The sequence below is a fragment of the Acartia tonsa genome, chromosome 5 (assembly GCF_053477335.1).
Source record: "Acartia tonsa isolate MP-2025a chromosome 5, ASM5347733v1, whole genome shotgun sequence".
In the NCBI taxonomy this organism is placed as follows: domain Eukaryota; kingdom Metazoa; phylum Arthropoda; class Copepoda; order Calanoida; family Acartiidae; genus Acartia; species Acartia tonsa.
The window spans coordinates 47099349-47118628 of NC_137264.1; the positions used below are offsets into that span (position 1 = coordinate 47099349).

The 19280-nt window shown below is 32.4% G+C and overlaps 1 protein-coding gene across 2 annotated transcripts in view; it reads right to left on the minus strand.

Moving 5' to 3' along the window:
* Positions 1 to 19280, minus strand: part of LOC145319679 (START domain-containing protein 10-like) — a 48470-nt gene that overhangs the window by 20270 nt on the left and 8920 nt on the right. For both annotated transcript variants that reach the window (XM_080161966.1, XM_080161965.1), the window contains 3 exons: positions 16075 to 16120; positions 15651 to 15696; positions 15045 to 15126 (listed from right to left, as the gene is read on the minus strand). In XM_080161966.1, coding sequence (XP_080018092.1) covers positions 15045 to 15126; positions 15651 to 15696; positions 16075 to 16120 — 174 coding nt within the window. The remainder of the gene's footprint in view (positions 1 to 15044; positions 15127 to 15650; positions 15697 to 16074; positions 16121 to 19280) is intronic.

Below are 19280 nucleotides of genomic sequence, written 5' to 3' on the forward strand. Positions count from 1 at the left end.
TTGAGATAAATGGAGCAAACCTTAGGATAACACTTTTGTAGGCTTATAATTGTTTTCAGAACTATCATTGACTACCTACCAACCCCCAATCCCCCTAACATACTAACATCTTTAGGACTTGATTATAGTTGCTTTGCGTTTTCCCAGGAATCAGTATACCATACATTAGATCCATCAGATAATTAGATCACATAAACATTTGTTAGTAAAAAGTAGAAATCAGCATGTTTAAAATGGATGTACGGTCATTATGGTAATGATTATAGAGTTGCTACGCTTTCTAAATTGTACCTCACTACTAAAGGAATCACCATACAAAGTTTGAGATTGATAGGACAATTCTAACATGCCTAAATTAACAAAAAAAAAGCTATCCGTTCTGGACAAACGGACCGACTCTAAGGGAGGGAAGTTTGTACACTTAGAGGTAATTAAATTTATTAGGGTAGTGCGGGGCTATTCCGGTCAATTTTTTGCTTCAACTTAAAAAAAAACATACTTCCCAAAAATTTTTTCTGGTTTTTAAGAGTGCAAGTGAAAGATATGGAAATAACGAAGAAGCCTGTCTTGGTCCCATTAAGATCTCGCAACTAGAAGTCGGTCAAAAATCGGTTTAAAGGGCGGCGGTTGGCCTATACCGGAATAACCCTACCGGTGGGGCTATTTCGGTCAGTTGACTTTGGGGGGGTGGAACACCCCCTTAAATTATTTTTTTAACATTTTAAACTATGAGTAGAAAGCTGAGGTCATTAGCTTTCTAATGGTACTAGTTGCATGCAGATCAGACAATTTTTTTACCACATTTTCCCCATTTGAAAAAAAGTCGTAAAATCGCAAAAAAAACATCAATTTTTTTCATGCTAACTTTTTTTAAAAAATCATACTTTTTATTATATGATTAGGTTTTTTCAAGCTTTATATATAAATTAGAGTCAATTTCTGATTCGCAGGTCTTGGAATTTCTTGAAAAAAGTGATTTTCTCCCAAAAAATTTTTAATTTTAAAAATCCTGCCAGTTTTGACAGCAGTTTTTGATACATTTTTTCTTGTCTCAAATTGGCTAGGATTGACCTACAAGGGTGGTTAAGGTGTCTTAACCCATTAGTGCCGAGCGCCACTTTTATGGACCGATCAAGCTGAAAATTTCAGGGAAGCTTTGTTATGGTAAAAACGGAACTCTAATTTTTTTGTTTTGCTCTTGTGGTGTGCACAGGAAAGTTGCAATAAAACCCGGTTCGGCGCGAGTAAAGAATTCTTTCGGCATAGGTAACCGTTTTTGGAGTTTTTTGGTGCTTTCCCCCGGCATTCAAGCCCGGTTTTGTCCTAAATACCCGGTTATTTGGCCCAAAAAATTAAAAATGTAATTTTTGAATGTCCAAAGTGAGTTGTAGAGTAGCTAATACTACGATACAATCCGCAATTGAAAACTACATAACCTCATGTAATTGATATAGCTACAAGTAAGATACAAAACGATTTATATCACATTTAGTGTTTTGGCTATAGGTCCCACCCTTTTCAGTTAAAAAAGGCCCATTTCCTAGAAGTTTTAAAATTTTGATATTAAAAGTTGACGGGTATCTTTACTCGCGCCGAGCCGGGCAATAAAAATGGTGGGTATCTTTACTTGGGCCAAGCCGGGTCAATATAGAACATAAAAAAACGATAAAAAAATCATATAAAAATAATAATTTGAATAAAACGAATTCACAAATGAAAGTAGTTGCCAATAAACTTTAAATTTCACAAAAAAAATCACTACCTTTACTTCATAAACAAAAAAGTTAGGAGGGGTATTTTAAAATCACCTCATTTTTATTGGTTTTCAAATTTTGTTGAGCTATACCGGCAAACGGAAGTAAGCAAAACTGCCTGCTCCAGGGGGAAATGAAAACCAGGGTAGTAGAGGGGGGATACATACTGAGAATGATGCAATCCTGAAACTGAGAACCGTTTTTTTTGGCATTTTCTGGAACCAGGCGTTAAAAGCCGGTTCGTCACTAATGGGTTAAGATGTAAAATTACATGCCTGCCAATTAACTTGAAATGATATGGGGTCTAACTATAATATTTCAACACATTTAATGCAACAAGAATTTTGAAAATACAAAATCTTGAATATGTACTCTAAATCTTGGAGATAGAACCCATATCCTGGGGAGTTTATGTTAGGAAATGCAAAGAGCTTTCTATAGACACCTTAAACACCTTTCTAGCTTAATCCTAGCCGATTTGACATAAAAAATCCAAACCGGGCAAAAATCATTAACACCCTCATATACGAAAAAGATGCAAGGGTTTCATATGGAATTTTAAATCTTCTAGCGGTCTTTCTAATAGACATACCCCTTCTTACATGAGCCAATGCATCTGTTAGATCTTCAGGCAAATATTTCCCATTACTATATAAATGTGTCTGAAAAATTTTAAATGTCTTTACAAATTGAAAAGCTTAGGCAACAAAACATGACATAATACAAGCAGTAAATTGACTAGTAATGTACATCACACAACAGGGAAGGCAATGATTAAAGCTTAGGTCATGCATTTGGGTTGTTCATGCTTCCAGATCACCTGAAAAAAACATTAGGGTATTATACAAGTTTATAAATACAGTAATAAAAAGAAGTAAAAAAAGTGACCTGAATAACATTTTTTTTAGACGAAAAAAAAATTATGAAAAAATCCAAGTTAGAACAACGCCTCCAATTGCAAACGATAAATGAATGCCATATCTTTCATTTACAAAAACCCTGAGGTCGCTAGGACTTACCATTTTTTCACAATTTTAGGTTGAACATGGCCTATTTTGAAATTTTTTTTTTGCAAATTTTTTGCAACTTTTTGAGGGCAAAAAAATCATAGAAGGAGTGATCTGACAATAATTTGCTGAAGTAAGAAATGAAAGTATAGGCAATAAACTACAACTTTGCTTTTCTGAAGATCTCTCGCAAACGTTTAGAACACCGTTAAAAAACGGTTTTTAAAAAGTTGGTCGTTTGACCAGAATTGTACCCCCCGACCGCATTAACCCCACACTACCCTATCAAATTTTGGGAGGGACATGTATGCTAATTTTTTATTTATCAACCTAATTCTTTTTGTAAAATCTCTTATGTGACTGAATGTATAGGTAAAACTTAGAAAATTGAATTTTGGGACTTTCCTTCTAGGGGCTAGTGGAGCAAAAGACCCCCCAAAACACTAAAAATATGAGTTCTGAGCTTCTCTTTAAAGATATCAACCTGATTTTTTAAAAGAAACTTTATCAAAATTACTGAACTAAAAAAGCATTACACATTTTATTTTGGGACTTTTCATTCATCATTTGCTTTTGGAGAAAAGCCCCCATAAAACTAAAAATAGGAGTTCTAAGCTTATATTAAAGATATCAAAGAAAAGTTATTTCTCGCATCGTATTATAAACAGCTTTCCGCGGATATAGGATGTACAATTATAAGTAGGGATGGGAATCCGTCAAATTTTTGGGCCAGATTCAGATTCCGGATTCTGAAGGAATCCATCAAAAAAAGTGACGGATTCTTGCGGATTCCGGATTCTTATTTTTGGCGGATTCCAGATTCGGATTCCAGATTCTAGCAGTATTTTAAAAGGCTGTCCGTCACAGAGGATAGCTTTTTTCGTTAATTTATCACTATGTTACTTGGTTGAAGCCTTGATTTGTTTACAGTGTTGACTTCCAGCATAACTAAAACATTTACATCATATTAGTAATTATTAAAATTTGTTATGTAGAAATTGAATAGCTCATCATGTGATCGCTGGCCTGACAATGAGAGCTCTGTGTTATCAGTTGGTACATCAACTTCGTGGTTTATGTGGGAAGAAATGGGGGGGGGGGAAGGTGGTGTGTTGGGAGGGGGGGGTGATCTTTGCCTTCAAAAAGAGGGAGTTGTAAGAAAAAACTCAAGACGGTAATTTTAGCCTACCAATTTAGAATCCGGAATCCGCTATAAAAAACGGATTCCGGATACGGATTCGGATTCCAAAATTGGCTGAAAATTGGGCGGATTCCGGATCCGGATTCTCATCACTAATTATAAGATTAAAACTTGTTTTTTTAGCCCCGAGGTACCTAAGGGACCAGCTAAAAAAACTGATTTTAATCTTATGATTGTACATTTTTATATTTGTAGAAAGCTGGATATAAGATAATGCTAGACATAGTTTTTTCATATGGATGAGAACCGGTTCCTATCCACCGGATTCAAATAAATACAAGAAAACTTTTTAAAAATAACTAAACTAGGTAACCTTAACATATTTGGTTGTAATGAAATGTGTAATGGTAACTTAGTTCAGTTATTTATTAAAAAGTTTTCTTTTAAAAAATCAGGTTTATATTTTTCAAAATAAGCTGAGAACTCCTATTTTTGGTGTTGGGGACTTTTGCTCCACAAGCCCCCAGAAGGAAAGACCCAAAATAAAATGTGTTATTGTAACTTAGTTCAGTTATTCTTTAAAATTTTTTTTTTTAAAATCAGTTTTATATCTTTCAAATAAGCTCAGAACTCCTATTTTTAGTTTTGGGGACTTTGGCTCCACAAGCCCCTAGAAGGAAAGACCCAAACTACAATGTGTGATAATTCTAAAATCAAATATAGGCCCACATAAGTTTTATCCTAAGGTTTGCTCCATTTATCTCAAGTCGTTTCTGAGAAACACCCTAGTATAATCCACCCGCCCCCTTCCCCCTAAATTAGGGGTTAGTGGGTGTTTGGGTGGTCAATGATATGCTAAAATCAAATATAGGCCTACAAAAGTGTTTTCCCAAGGTTTGCTCCATTTATCTCAAGTCGTTTCTGAGAAACACCCTATAGTATAATCCACCCGCCCCCCCCCCCTAAATTAGGGGTATGGATGTGGTTGGGTGGTCAACGATAATTCTAAAATCAAAGTGTTATCCCAAGGTTTGCTCCATTTATCTCAAGTTGTTTCTGAGAAACACCCTATAGTATAATCTACCCCCCCCCCCCCCTAAATTAGGGGTTTGGGGGTGGTTGGGTGGTCAACGATAATTCTAAAATCAAATATAGGCCTACAAAAGTGTTATCCCAAGGTTTGCTCCATTTATCTCAAGTCGTTTCTGAGAAACACCCTACAGTATAGTCCACCCGCCCCCCACAAAAAAAACTTTTTTTTCGGGGGGGGGGGGGGGGTCGATGATAATTTTAAAAGTAATTTTGGCCCTACAGAAGCTTAAATCCAAAATTAGCTCCCTCTAGCTCTAAGGGTTCTCGAGTAAACACCCCCCCCCCCTTGCCCAAATGGTTATTTTCCACATCCTCCTTTAAAGTTTATTGATAACTACATCCATTTGTGAATTTGTTTTAATCAAAGGGGGGGGGGGGGGGCGAAAGTGACACTTTTTGAAACCAAAACTAAAAGTCAGCAAAGGAACTCAACTAAAAAAAGAGTTACAGGTCTGAGATTTTGCATGGCAGTTGCTTTATAGGGGTAAAATATGGAACTGTGAAAAAACGGCGGCGCAACCGCCGAAAACCGCCATTTCCCGCCGAAATTTTTTTTGCCTTTTCACGGCGGTTTTTGGCGGTTACGACGACGTTTCTTCACAGTTCCATATTGTACCCCTATAAAGCAACTGCCATGCAAAATGTCAGACCTGTAACTCTTTTTTTAGTTGAGTTCCTTTGACTTTTAGTTTTGGTTTCAAAAAGTATCACTTTCGCCCCCCCCCCCCTTATTATTTTTTATATGATTTTTGTATCATTTTTTACATTCTATATAGGCCCAGATCGGCACATGGGGGAGGAGTCCGAAATTTCCTGTTGACGCCACTAGAGCAAAAAAAAATTGGAAGTTCCTTTGACTTTTCATTTTGGTTTCTAAAAGTGCCTCCATATTTTGTAATAATGAATAGTAATTTATTGCATTGTATTATAGACAGCTTTCCGCTGTTATTAAAATAAAAAAAAATTGAGATTAGACCCATAGATGTTAACCAAGAGGGATATAAGGCCCAGGCTTACTTTATTAATTTTATGATTTTTATCCTAATGTTCACATGCCTGAACGAAATTTATTTTTTTTAATTCCTCTTATTTCCGGTTGTGTTATACTTTTATTATGTAATAATTTTAAAGGGTATAAGGCCAAATCTGCTCTTAATCGCAAGGACGTCCAAGATTTTTAATATGGTGGTAATATGGGGTGGGGTAAAAAATTAAAATTGAATTTTTTTACTAACCTGGCAACCTGTCAGAGGGGTGGGATGGCTGTTGTTTAATTTTCAGAGCTGGTTTCCTTGACCACCAAGTTCATCCATCCCCAATAATAGTAAAAAACCTTCCCTTGAACTATAAGAAGCTTCACTGTTAAGAAAAACCATATCGGTTCAGCAGTTAGCCAGATCCTTCGCTACAGACACAAAAGGTAACTACTTCCTATGATAGGATAGGTTTTAAAAAAGACTACATCAGGGAGGAAGGGAACATTGGGCTGTAAATTACACTGGTTGAATTATTCGTTAAATAAAAAAATTTGGGTACTTTTATTGAATTTTCATTTATAAATTGTATAAAAATACACCAAATTACCCCTTCTGTAGATTACAATTAATGGTTGAAACGTTTGAATACTTAACTTATTATACCTACCAGACAATCAAAATTCTTTAGAGACCCCTAAGTGTCTGTGTGTTTCAAAGGATCTCGCTAATTGATGGACCGATATGTAACAATTCAAAGTCTTGAATTTTTTTTTGAAAACTTTGTACATAAAGATCATTTAAACGAATTTCCTAACCTGCAAGTAACAGTAAACCATTCTAATTCTTGTTTCTTGGCTGTATATACGAAAGAAGCTTTAAGTGGTAGGCATTTTGAGTGTTGTCTGAAATGATTCCCTTTATAAATTTTGCCAATATTTGGTTAATTCTGAAACACAGGTGAAAATAATAATTTAAAAAAGAAAGGGAGATAGGCGAAGCTTTTCTACAATTCTTTTCGTCCATAACATTTTATAGAAGAATACTTTTAAAACAATGTTTTTATTAATTTGTATCCTATGTTTTTTTTTAATTTGTATCCTATCTTTCTTTAATTTTCTGATTAGAAATATTTTCAATTCCGCTACTACAGAAGGCTTCACTGAAAATAGACGATTTCTTTTCCGCGCCTCCGTGTATTTAATTGATAGAAAAATAATATGATGTCTGAATGTTTAATTTAAAGAAAAAAGGAGTTTGTATTTGTGGTTTAAATATTTACAGAATCGTATTAAAACAAGGATGACAACATCCATAAAAGCGAAGCTCTGAAACGATATGACAGACGAACATTAACTTTTGTGGAGTGTCAGAACTGAATATACAAAATATGAAAACAAAAGGTTTGGCAAAATTATACGTAAATTTGTTGCAAAACTTCTTAAATACAGAATTCTGTTTAAGGACATACTGACATTTTTAATACTTGATTATAGAGATGCTTCGCTCATAATAATATTGTAATAGGAATCAGTAATCAAAAAATCAGACCGATTGGATGATTTTATCACATAAAAAATTGTTTTTAAAAAAGTACAAAAATCAACATGTTTAAAATGGACGTACGGACATTCTTGTAACGATTATAGAGTTGCTACGCTTTCTAAGTCGTACCTAACTACTATAGGAATCACCATGCAAAGTTTGAAATCGATAGGACAATTTTAACATGCCTAAATTAACTAATAAAAGCTAACTATCTCGGACGGACGGACGGACGGACCGACCCTAATTATAGAAAAGCTTCGCTTTTAATAATATAAAATATTACAACAAATCTTCACTTCAAACATGAAAGAAAATTATAAAAGTAACTATAAAAAAAAACGAATCACTTATCCAAACTAAACAACTTAAAAATATGCAAATTAAACAAGTTACTTTTATAAGAATTTAAAATAAAACTAACTATTGAAAATAAAAAAAAAACTATTTAAGGACTAAACGAAAATAATTAGACAGATTAAAAACATAAGCACGGCACGTTGTGAAAAATATATTTAACAATAAATTGTGGCATTCAGATCGCATCATTTATAAATAAATCAATTAAACACACTACGGCAAGCTTCACAGAAAGGGTAGATAAAATTTTAAATTTTTAATCAAATCTTCTCGTTCTCATTATTTAGTAAGATCAGCTGTTACTCTAATGGGACTATTTCTGTGTGACGAATATTCCCTTATGAATGAACAAAAATTCTAGGACTAATTCACCAATGTTGGACAAATTTATTTTAAAACCCACATGCTGAATAAATTATAATTCCTTTACATTAAAAAAATTAAATTTCGCCGTAATATTAAGAAAAAGTGAAGAAAATTTGGCTTAAAAATAAATGTTAGAGAAAATGTAGGACACAAAAAGGAGAGATTTGCTTACAGAGTGTTCATACACATTAGCGTAACAACTATTGCGAAGGAGCGTAATGAAAAAATACTTCTACCGTATCGGATTTTATTCCCAAGAGCGTATTAGACAATACTATACAGACAAATACATTATTTAGCACTACCTGTTACTTCACAGAACATTACCTAATACTTAATTACAGCATTGAAAACTTCCTTGTTTCGTAATGACGTTTTTTTCCTACTACGTACGGATTGATACTATACATTAATGTGAAGAATACAGAGTATCATCTGATGCTAAAAAAAAAAATTATTTTTAACAGTGTAAGTTAGCTTTGTATATTTGAATTTCTTTGGGCAAAGCTTTTATCGGGATATTATGTTGCTTGTTTTATTTGATTGATTGATTCATGAAGGATTGAATATATAATTATACACAAATTTTCCACTGCTAGAAATTCCTTTTTTAGGTCCTAGAACAAACGCAGGAGTCCCAAACATTGGAGTGTAGAAACGTCGGAGTGGAAACTTAACCTAACCTAACATATTTTAAACTATCTTATAGATTTTTAAATGCCTAACCCCTGCGGGGGGCTTATTTGTCTATTCATATCTTAACCTAACCTTACCTGTATGAAAATACTTGATTAAATTAAAATTTTAACACTCCTGCGTTTGTCTACTTCAACGTTTGGGGCTCCTGTGTTTGTCCTGGAACCCTTTTTTAGGTTTGGCGATTATTGTATCTGATTGTTAATCTAGAGTTAATTAATCTATTATTTCAGATTTGGTTAAAAATAGAAATATGAATGAAACAAGGATGACAACATCCATAAGTAGCGAAGCACAAAAAATCGTAGATGGGAATACGTACAGGTAGATTTAAAAGGTTTTTACTAAAATCAAGAATAGATTTATTGGATAAAATAAATATGAAACCTTGTTTTATTTTGTATGATGACGATGGTCAAAGTAAATTATATTAAAGATGCTCATAACAATGGGAAAAATTATTTTGATACTGATATCCCATAAAAGTTTGAAAATTGGATCAAAATCTTGGGAAATATGTAAAACATATAAAAATAGCCAAAAACCTGATAAAAGGCAGTCTGGCCGCCATGGTTGTTTTCTTAAAACGACAGAAAATTTAATTTTTAAATCCTTAAAAACTTAAAAAATTTGGAAAATCGGACCATATACACTGAAGATATGGAAAAAAGTGTTAAATATATTTATAAATAGCCTAAAACCTGCCAAAAAGGCAGTCTGGCCGTCATGGTTATTTCCTTTAAAGATGGGATATTTAATTTTGATATCTACAACTGAAAAAATTTTGAAAATCGGACTATAAACACTGAAGATATGGAGAAAAATGTTAAAAATATAAAAAAAACAGCCTAAAACCTGCTGAAAAGGCAGTCTGGCCTTCATGATTGTTTCTTTAAACGACAGGAAATTTAATTTTGATATCTGTAACTGAAAAAATTTTGAAAATCGGACCATAAACACTGAAGATATGGAGAAAAATGTGAAAAATATAAAAATAGCCTAAAACCTGCTAAAAATCGGTCCGACCGCAAATGATGTTTCATAGTCAATTGTGCTCCTTAATAATGGGAATGTTGTCAAAAAAATTCAGCATTCTATCTTTTATAGGAGCTGAGTAAATCCCATTTCCCCCATAGCGTTACGGACTGACGGACTGACTGACGGACTGACTGACGGACGGACGGACGGACAAAGTGAATTATAGAGTAGCTTCGCTACTAAAAATAATAATTATTAATGGTTACCAAATTTAATTTCCAGTGAAAAAAATATATTAATATCCTACTTTTGGACAATTCTTACAAAAACATTTATGTTTTAAATAGCGCAGCATTTAAAGAAAAAAGAAGAATGAAAATTAGAAATTACGAAAAATTATGCCAATAATGTCTCAGGCATTTTTTTAATTAGATGTTCTTTATCCTTTGTATTGAAATGTGTTAACTTTTTTATAATTTAGATTATATTCACATATTTGAGGCAATTGGAGCTTAGCAAAGCATTTAATTTTGACACCAACGTATAGAATTTTTTTTCCAGTATGGCTTCGGAACCAGCTTATACCAATAACGAAATTAATTCGGAAAAAAATCACGAAACCTATACGTGTTTTTCAGCTGTCGTTGGGGGGCAACACATCGTAAAATTGACGACCTCTCCATTTGCCCCCCAAACATTATTTTAGATTTATTTTGCTTGTTGGTTATACCTTATTCCTGCTTCGGAACCGAATAATATCCGCTGGATTGGAAACGGTTATCAGCTATGCTCTAAAATCATGTATAGAATCGTATTACAGACAATTTTCTATGAATATTAAATTAAATAGAAATCTTCAAATTAATACCATTGTTGTTACAACGAGCCTTCGGTCCATCGGGTTTATATTTTTTTAATAACCGCAGAAAGCTGTCTATAATACAAAGCGATGCGATAAATAACTAGTAAGTTTCTAATTGTTTGCAGGGATAAGACAATTGACGGTAATTAGATGTACAACCATACAATTATGATAAACAAAACTACCCCTTCTTGAGATAAAAAAAGTTGAATATTTAGGACAACGCTAGTTTAGAACTAACCAATAACAATTAACTAATTAATTAAGTACCCAAAATTTTAAGCTTACAAATAACATAATAAATAACTTATCTGTGGATAACAATTGTGATTGAAACGTTTAAACACTCAACTTTTTTAACCGAGCAATCAAAATTCAATAAAAGTCGCCAAAGTTGTTAAGCCAACAATATGAAAACGTTAATAAAAACCTTGGAGACTAGTGTAATAAACAGCCCAATGTCCCCTCCCTCCCTGAAGTAAAGGACTGGGGGGTAATGGAATAACACATATATTCTATAACTTTTTTTTATAGCACAGCTACTATATATATAGTTGGTGCTTGTCAATAAATACAAAGGATTGGTAAAGACCTGAGATGCCGAAGTCACGGGCTAAAAAACTGGTTTTAACATATATAATTGTACATTTTTATATTCGTAAAAAAAACAGATTTTATTCGGTGCTATACATAGTTTTTCAATATGGCTGATAACCGGTTCTAATACACTGGATATTAATCGGTTTGGAAGCTTTACTGGAAACAGTCTTTCTTGTCTATAAATTTATTTCTCGTATTCATTTGAATCCGGTGGATAGGAACCGGTTCTCATCCATACGAAAAAACTATTTCTAGCATCGAATTATATCCAGTTTTCTACGAATATAGAAATGTACAATCATAAGATTAAAACCAGTTTTTTAGCCGGTGCCTCCGGCACCTCGGGGCTAAAAAAACTAGTTTTAATCTTATAATTGTACATTCTATATCCGCGGAAAGCCGTTTATAATACGATGCGAGAAATAACTATTCTCGTATGCATTCGAATCCGGTGGATAAGAACCGGTTCTCATCCATCCGAAAAAAAACTATGTCTTGCATCATATTATATCTAGCTTACTACAAATATAAAAATCTACAATCATTAGAATAAACCCAGTTTTTTAGCCCGTCCCTTTGGCACCTCAAGGCTATATCCGCGGAAAGCTGTTTATAATACGATAAATAATTAATATATGATATGAGTATAAAGTTACTAATTGGCTAATTCGCTTTTACAAACGTTAATCTATATATTTTCCATTCTTTTCTTTAGATTAAGGACGTCCAAGCTTTTCATTTGAACAAGTTGAACAAGGGGAGGCGGTCTAAAATGAGGGCTTCTAAAGGTTTGGAGACATAAACCCAGAACCACTTCATTATGCAATCTACATTTTCCTGGATATTTTGTCTACGGTAGTCCATAAGTGTACAGCTTTACAGTACATTGTTTCTATTTGTTAAAGCAACACGTATGATAAAAGAAAAAGATTCTTTTTAAAGTAAAATGCTTATATTTCAATCAAAATCTATATTTTTTTTATTTTTTACCGATCCACTTCATATGCAAATCAAAAGAAAATCAATGGGGAAACGTTTCTTTTGCACTTTTCTCCACTTTTAAAAAATGATTCTGATAAAATAACAATTTTTAAAGGGATTTATGCATTAATTATAATGAAAAACAGTTTATGGTAGATTTTAATGATTTTTCTAAATAAGAAATAATTGAAAAAAAGAAATTCTATCCCTATCACTTTAGAGGACAGCTGCTGACCCCCAGTCTTATGGATGAAGCTAAATACATGTTAAAGATAGAAATTACCCTGAAAAGTATACAAAAATGTTTTTTGATGTGTTAAAAAAATTTATTTTAAAATCTTGATGTTGAGGATGATGGCCTTTAAGATGCTCTTACTGGTGGTGAAGGTGAGCTAAATGTTATCTAAGTACATGACCATTACAACAACTTGTCTATTAACCTATGTACCATTTTTTGTAGTCATAGCAGCCTCCAGTGGAGCCTCTCGACATGAAATATAACCATTATCTAAAAACTACATTATTTACTTTATGAATTTTAGTAATTAAAATTGTAATCTTTTTCTTTTTTAATATTGCTTGGCTGGAGGCTGCTATGACTACAAAAATTGGACTATAGTTCAATATATATGATTTCATCATGGGCATGCACTTTGATAACATTTAGCTCACCATCACCACCAGTAAGAGCATCTTAAAGGCCATCATCCTCAAAATCAAGATTTTAAAATGGATTTTTTTTAACACATCAAAAAACATTTTTGTATACTTTTCAGGCTAATTTTGGTTTTTAACATGTATTTAGCTTCATCCATAAGACTGGGGGTCGGCAGCTGTCCTCTAAAGTGATAGGGCTAGAATTTCTTTTTTTCGATTATTTCTTATTTAGAAAAATCATTAAAATCTACCATAAACTGTTTTTCATTATAATTAATGCATAAATCCCTTTAAAAATTGTTATTTTATCAGAATCATTTTTTAAAAGTGGAGAAAAGTGCAAAAGAAACGTTTTCCCATTGATTTTCTTTTGATTTGCATAATGAAGTGGATCGGTAAAAAATACAAAAATAAAGATTTTGATTGAAATATAAGCATTTTTCTTAAAACAGAATCTTTTTCTTTTATCATACCTGTTGCTTTAACAAATAGAAACAATGTACTATAAAGCTGTACACTTATGGACTACCGTGGACAAAATATCCAGGAAAATTTAGATTGCATAATGAAGTGGTTCTGGGTTTACATATAAAGTTAGCTCAAAAATCCGGTAAAAATAGACAAGTTAAAATTTATATGATCACGCAACCTTTGGTTTTAATAAGAAGAAGCATAGATAACAGAGAACTTTAAGACCTCTTGTTTCAGAGGTCCCTAGGGCCATTTAGATAATAAAATTTTAATTCGTGGAAGAAACGAAAGCTATATGCCTTTTTAAAAGAAATCAATCTGGTTTGAAACTTCCAGTATGGCTTCGAAACTGATTAATATCTGCTGGATTATAACCGGTTCTAAGTTAAACTGAAAATTCATGTATCGTATCGTATTATATTCAGTTTTTTACGAATATAAAAATGCACAATAATAGTATTAAACTGTTTTTAACCTATTTTTGAATGGGGGGTCAAAAATATACTAGGACACCTATAGAATAAGACTGCAGAGCCCAAATTTGAATTAAGTCCCAAATAAACTTTTTTTAGGGGATTTAAAAATTAATTTTTAGTGTTGCTGTAATCATTTTGACCGGAGCAAAAGCTCTTTTGTTACTTCGGGTAATATTGTGGCTTACAGAACATTTTTATATAATTCACTTTATATTGATACAATAAAAAAAACATTACTCTGTTCATTGGAAATAATTTTTTTTTTCAAAACAATTAATTTCATGAAAAAATCTAACATTTACAATAAAACAAATAATTCTGAAATCTAACCAATAAGAAGTCTCGTTTTATATAATTCTTTACAATTCAAAAAAAGAGTGTTTTCACAAAGTGACGTATTTCCAATGTAGTTTAATATTTTTTATTTAATTAAAATGAAAAGAATGAAAACCATACACATAAAAGATACATACTTTTTAAAATTATTTTAAAAGATAAGTTTGAATAATCTTATTTTATAACACATTTGTATATGTGACAAAAATAAATTTGTTGTGTTGCATAAACATTTGTTGTCATTTAACCCTTTACAGCCATTTTTTATGTTTTTAAAATAAGTGAGAGAACACAAACATGTTAATGTTAATTCGTTGATATATTATAAAGAATTAACTTTTTAGTGAATTTTTATAGTAAAATCATAAGGCCTAATTTAACTCTATACCAGAATACAATATTTATGAAGCAAAACACTCTAAAAGCTACGAATTTTACCCAAATAAAAAAAAGACCTTTTGCTTCAGTCAAAATGATCACGGCAACAGTAAAAATTAATATTTAAATCCCCCAAAAAAAGTTTATTGGGGACTTAATTCAAATTTAGGCTCTGCAGTCTCATTCTACTGGTGTCATAGTATATTTTTTATATACGTTTTAAAAATAGGTTAAAAACAGTTTAAAGCCATTTTTGTTAGCCCGTGACTTCGGCATCTTGGGACTAGCAAAGCTGGTTTTAATCTTATTATTGTACATTTTTATATCGGTGGAAAGCTGTTTATAATACGATGCGATAAATAACTATTACCTTTCTGTAGGCTGGATCATGTAGCACGTCGTACAATGTGTCAGCTGAAAGATCCGTGAATGTCGTCTTTAGTCGAATCATCCTAAAAAAAAAGTCAGACGTTTATCCTATAACAAGGGTGTCAGCATTCATAAGTAGCACAAAGATTCATGGATGGACATTTGGACAAAGTGATGTAAAAGCAGATGTTCAGTTTATATTATACTTATGCCTAGTAAAAAAAGGTAATATTTTGGTATCAAAAAAATGTGGAAAATCAATTTTATGTAATCTTTATCTAGCTCAAGTTTATCAAAGGTTTAATTAATTTGGAAGTTTTTTTTTCGGTTTCCCTTAAGGTGGCTAGTCGAGAACAACCATTACCCCCCCCCCCCCTCTTCTTTTTAAGTTCATCATAAGCGAATTTTTCGTGTGCTTGTTTTTACTTTAGTTCATGTTAGTTTGGTTAGGTTTTATTAGGTACTGGGTCCTGCAAGAGTTAGGTATATAGAAAACAATTACCCCCTCTCTCATATCACTTTGTTTTAAAAAATAAGTTGGTAAAGGGTGGATGCAAGTTTTTTTTGTGCAAACCAGGTAATTTGAGGAAAGCTCCAGAAGTTTTACCTGAAATTTGAAGGCTCTGTTGGACGGCTACATACTGTTGTGTTTCCTGTAAACAAATACAAATTTTACATGTGAGCTGGGACACCCTCCCCCTTAAAAAATTAGGTAAACAGGTATGTTTTCTTCTTCCCATTTTTTTCAGATAGGTGACAACATCCCCTACCCTACCCCACCCCATTCCATCGTATTATAGACAGCTTTCCGCGGATATTAAAATAAAAATCAGAAAAAGATTAAAACCAGCTTTGTTAGCCTCAAGGGGAGCCGGGGTTAAGAAACAGGTATGAATTTTATTATTTTTATCTTAATATTCGTGGAAAATTACTTATGAAACGATGTTATAAATCATTTTTAGTTCGGCTGAGAACCGGTTCTAATCCAGCGGATATCAATCGGTATCGAAGCCATACTGGAAAACTGTTACCTGACTTATATTCACAATCCCAGCCCTCGTCTCTTGTCAACAGAACCTAAAAGTTTCAGTTTATTCAGAGATCTTAATGGTCGATAAGTGTTGATGCACATATCGTTCCTACGACAAACGCAGGAGTCCCAAACTTCGGAGTGGACAAACGTCGGAGTGGACAAACGTCGGAGTGGACACTTAACCTAACCTAACCTATTTTAGACCATCTTATAGGTTTTTTAAATGCCTAATATTCATTAGAAATACTTAATAAAATTAATATTTTAACACTTCTGCGTTTGTTCACTCCGACGTTTGGGACTCCTGCGTTTGTCCTGGAACCCACATACCTAGTATAGTCATGATAAACAGAATTACCATTTATATGGATTTAAATTAATATTTAAATGTTTGTACACAAATAGTCAATGGACCAATCAATTAGAGTTTGATAAAAAGTTCCCAAAATTTTAAATCCAACGAATAAGAAAACGTGATTTAAAACCTCCCTCTCTGGATTTTATTACTTTTAAAAACCTATTTCTATCTCGTAATGCTATGCTAATAATGAAAAAAGGAAAAAACTGTTATTTAAATATATCTATGTATATTAAGATATATAAGTTTTCCGGAATTTTAAAGTTAGGGGGAGATTTGAAATCTGCATCAAATTTTGAGGATTTTTTATAAAATTCGTTTTTTCTAAAATTCTTTATCTAAAAGCGGAAATGCAATTTAAGTTAATTAATTTTGGCATCTGTGATTAGTGGATTTAAAAAATCTGCGCTCTGATTGGATGGCGTACATCATTCAACCAATTAGAGCGCAGGTAGTTTAAAATCCACCTATCCTATTGGTCAAAATTATTTAACTTAAAATGCATTTCCGCTTTTAGATAAAGAATTATACAAAAAACGAATTTTATAAAAAATCCTTAAAATTTGATGCAGATTTCAAATCTCCCCCTAACATTAAAATTCCGGAAAACTTATATATCTTAATGTATATGTCTCTGTGTAGCAAAGGATCTCGCTAACCACCGAACCGATACGATTCTACTTTACAGAGAAGATTAATTTTTCCCTTTTAAATTTGAACTAAAAGCGAAAGGTCTACTATCTGTTAAAACTTTAATTTTTACTTTCTAAAAGGTGTATTGCTAAATTCTAAAAAAAAATAAAGGTTCACTACTTCAAGTTGATCAACTATTTAATTAAAAGCACTTCATGCAACTATCCTTTTACTATTTTTAAGATTCAATAGATATCATATTATATAATAAATATATGGAAATGACGTCGAAACAATTTTGATGAATTTTATTTCAAAATTTGTATTAATTAAATTCATTAACGTCATGAAGATCCCTTTAGAGAAAATTAAATTTGGTAAGTGGTAAGTTTTTAAAAATAAAATGAAAATCTACATGTTTGCACTTATATGAGTACTAAAGTTGGGCTCGATATAATTATCTCGCTATTGGCTAGGTTTATTCAATGTTTTATTTACTTTCTTTTGGTTATCTGAATTCTGACTATTAACCCTATTCTTCCATTATCTTCACCCTGACGATTTCTTTCTTTAAATGACGCCTGCAAGAAATAACACGCTTTAACTGCTGAAAGACTGCCACAAGAAGACCCAATACCCCAAATTTAAAGCCTTCAGCTTCAATAACAAAAAAGTTCTAGGCATTTCAAAATAGCATTTTATGTACAATGGAATTTTTGAAAGATTTCCAATGCTCATAAAAGAAAAAACAATATTAAATTACGTCGCCTAGACACAAAATTATAACCTTATCTTTGTCAGAAACTTAGATTGCCTGTAACTGATTACATTTTTACAATAAAAACACCACATTTCATAGTCAAAATCTATGAAAAAAATTCGATTTAAATTGCATTTTAAAACGAAAATCATAGCGGAAACAAAGGGGTAAACTAATTCAAGCTTAGCTGTGATTGGTTGTTAAGCTGATTCAGCCTTCTGATTGGCTACAGTACATTCGGTACAACGCAAGTAAAACTTATTTTTTTTTAATGATTTTGACTATAAAAATGGGTATTTTTATTGTAAAAATATAATTAGTTACTGGAAACCTAAATTTATGACAAAAATAAGCTTATAATTTTGTTTCTAGGCCAGGTAGTTTAATTTCAAAGTTTTCAACATGAGCATTGCAATTCTTTCAAAATTTTTATGTACATAAAATGTCATTTTAAAATGCCTAGAACTTTTTTGTTATAGAAGCTGAAGGCTTCAAATTTGGGGTATTTGGTCTACTTGTGGCATTCTTACAGCAGTTAAAGCGTGGTATTTCTTGCAGGCTTCCTTTAAACTATTTTAGGATCTTAATATTTTTTATTTCAAATTATCGTCCTGAAAGGGTTAAAATGTTTGGTTAACTGTTAAATTTTAGTTTAACCCATTAGTGCCGAGCGCCACTTTTATGGGCCGATCGAGCTGTAAGTTTCAGGGAAGCTTTATAATGGTCAAAACGGAATTCGTATTTTTTTGTTTTGCTCTAGTGGCGTGCACAGGAAAGTTGCAAAAAAAACCGGTTCGGCTTGGCCATAAATACCAACCAGGCATTAACACCCGTTTTTGGTGCTTTCCCCCAGTTTTAAAACCCGGTTGACCTGTATAAACCCGGTTATTTTGACCAAAAATCGAAAAATGTAATTTTTGAACGCCAAAAGTGAGATGAACACTTTTTAGAACTTTGATACGATCCGTAATTGAAAACTACACAACCTCATGTAATCTAAAGAGCTACAAGTATAATACGAAGCGATTTATTTCAAATTTCGTGTTTAGCCGGCGATTTCGGGTAAAAAAACCCTGTTTTGTTGTTGTTGTCAAAAAAGATCTATTAGTGAAACCGGGTAATAAAAATTTTAGACTCAAAATGGAAATGCCTAACCGGGCCTATATAGGGCGTAAAAAAACGATAAAAAAATCATATAAAAAATAATAATTTAAATAAAACGAATTCACAAATAGATGTACTTGTCAATAAACTTTAGATTTAACGAAAAAAATCAGCAACTTTACTATAAAAACAAAAAAGTTAGATGGGGTATTTTGAATTTTCATGATTTTCAAACTTTGTTGATCTATACCGGCAAACGGAAGTAAGCAAAACTACCTGCTCCAGGGGGAAATGAAAGCCAGGGTAGTAGAGGGGGGATTCATACTGAGAATGATGCAATTATGAAGCC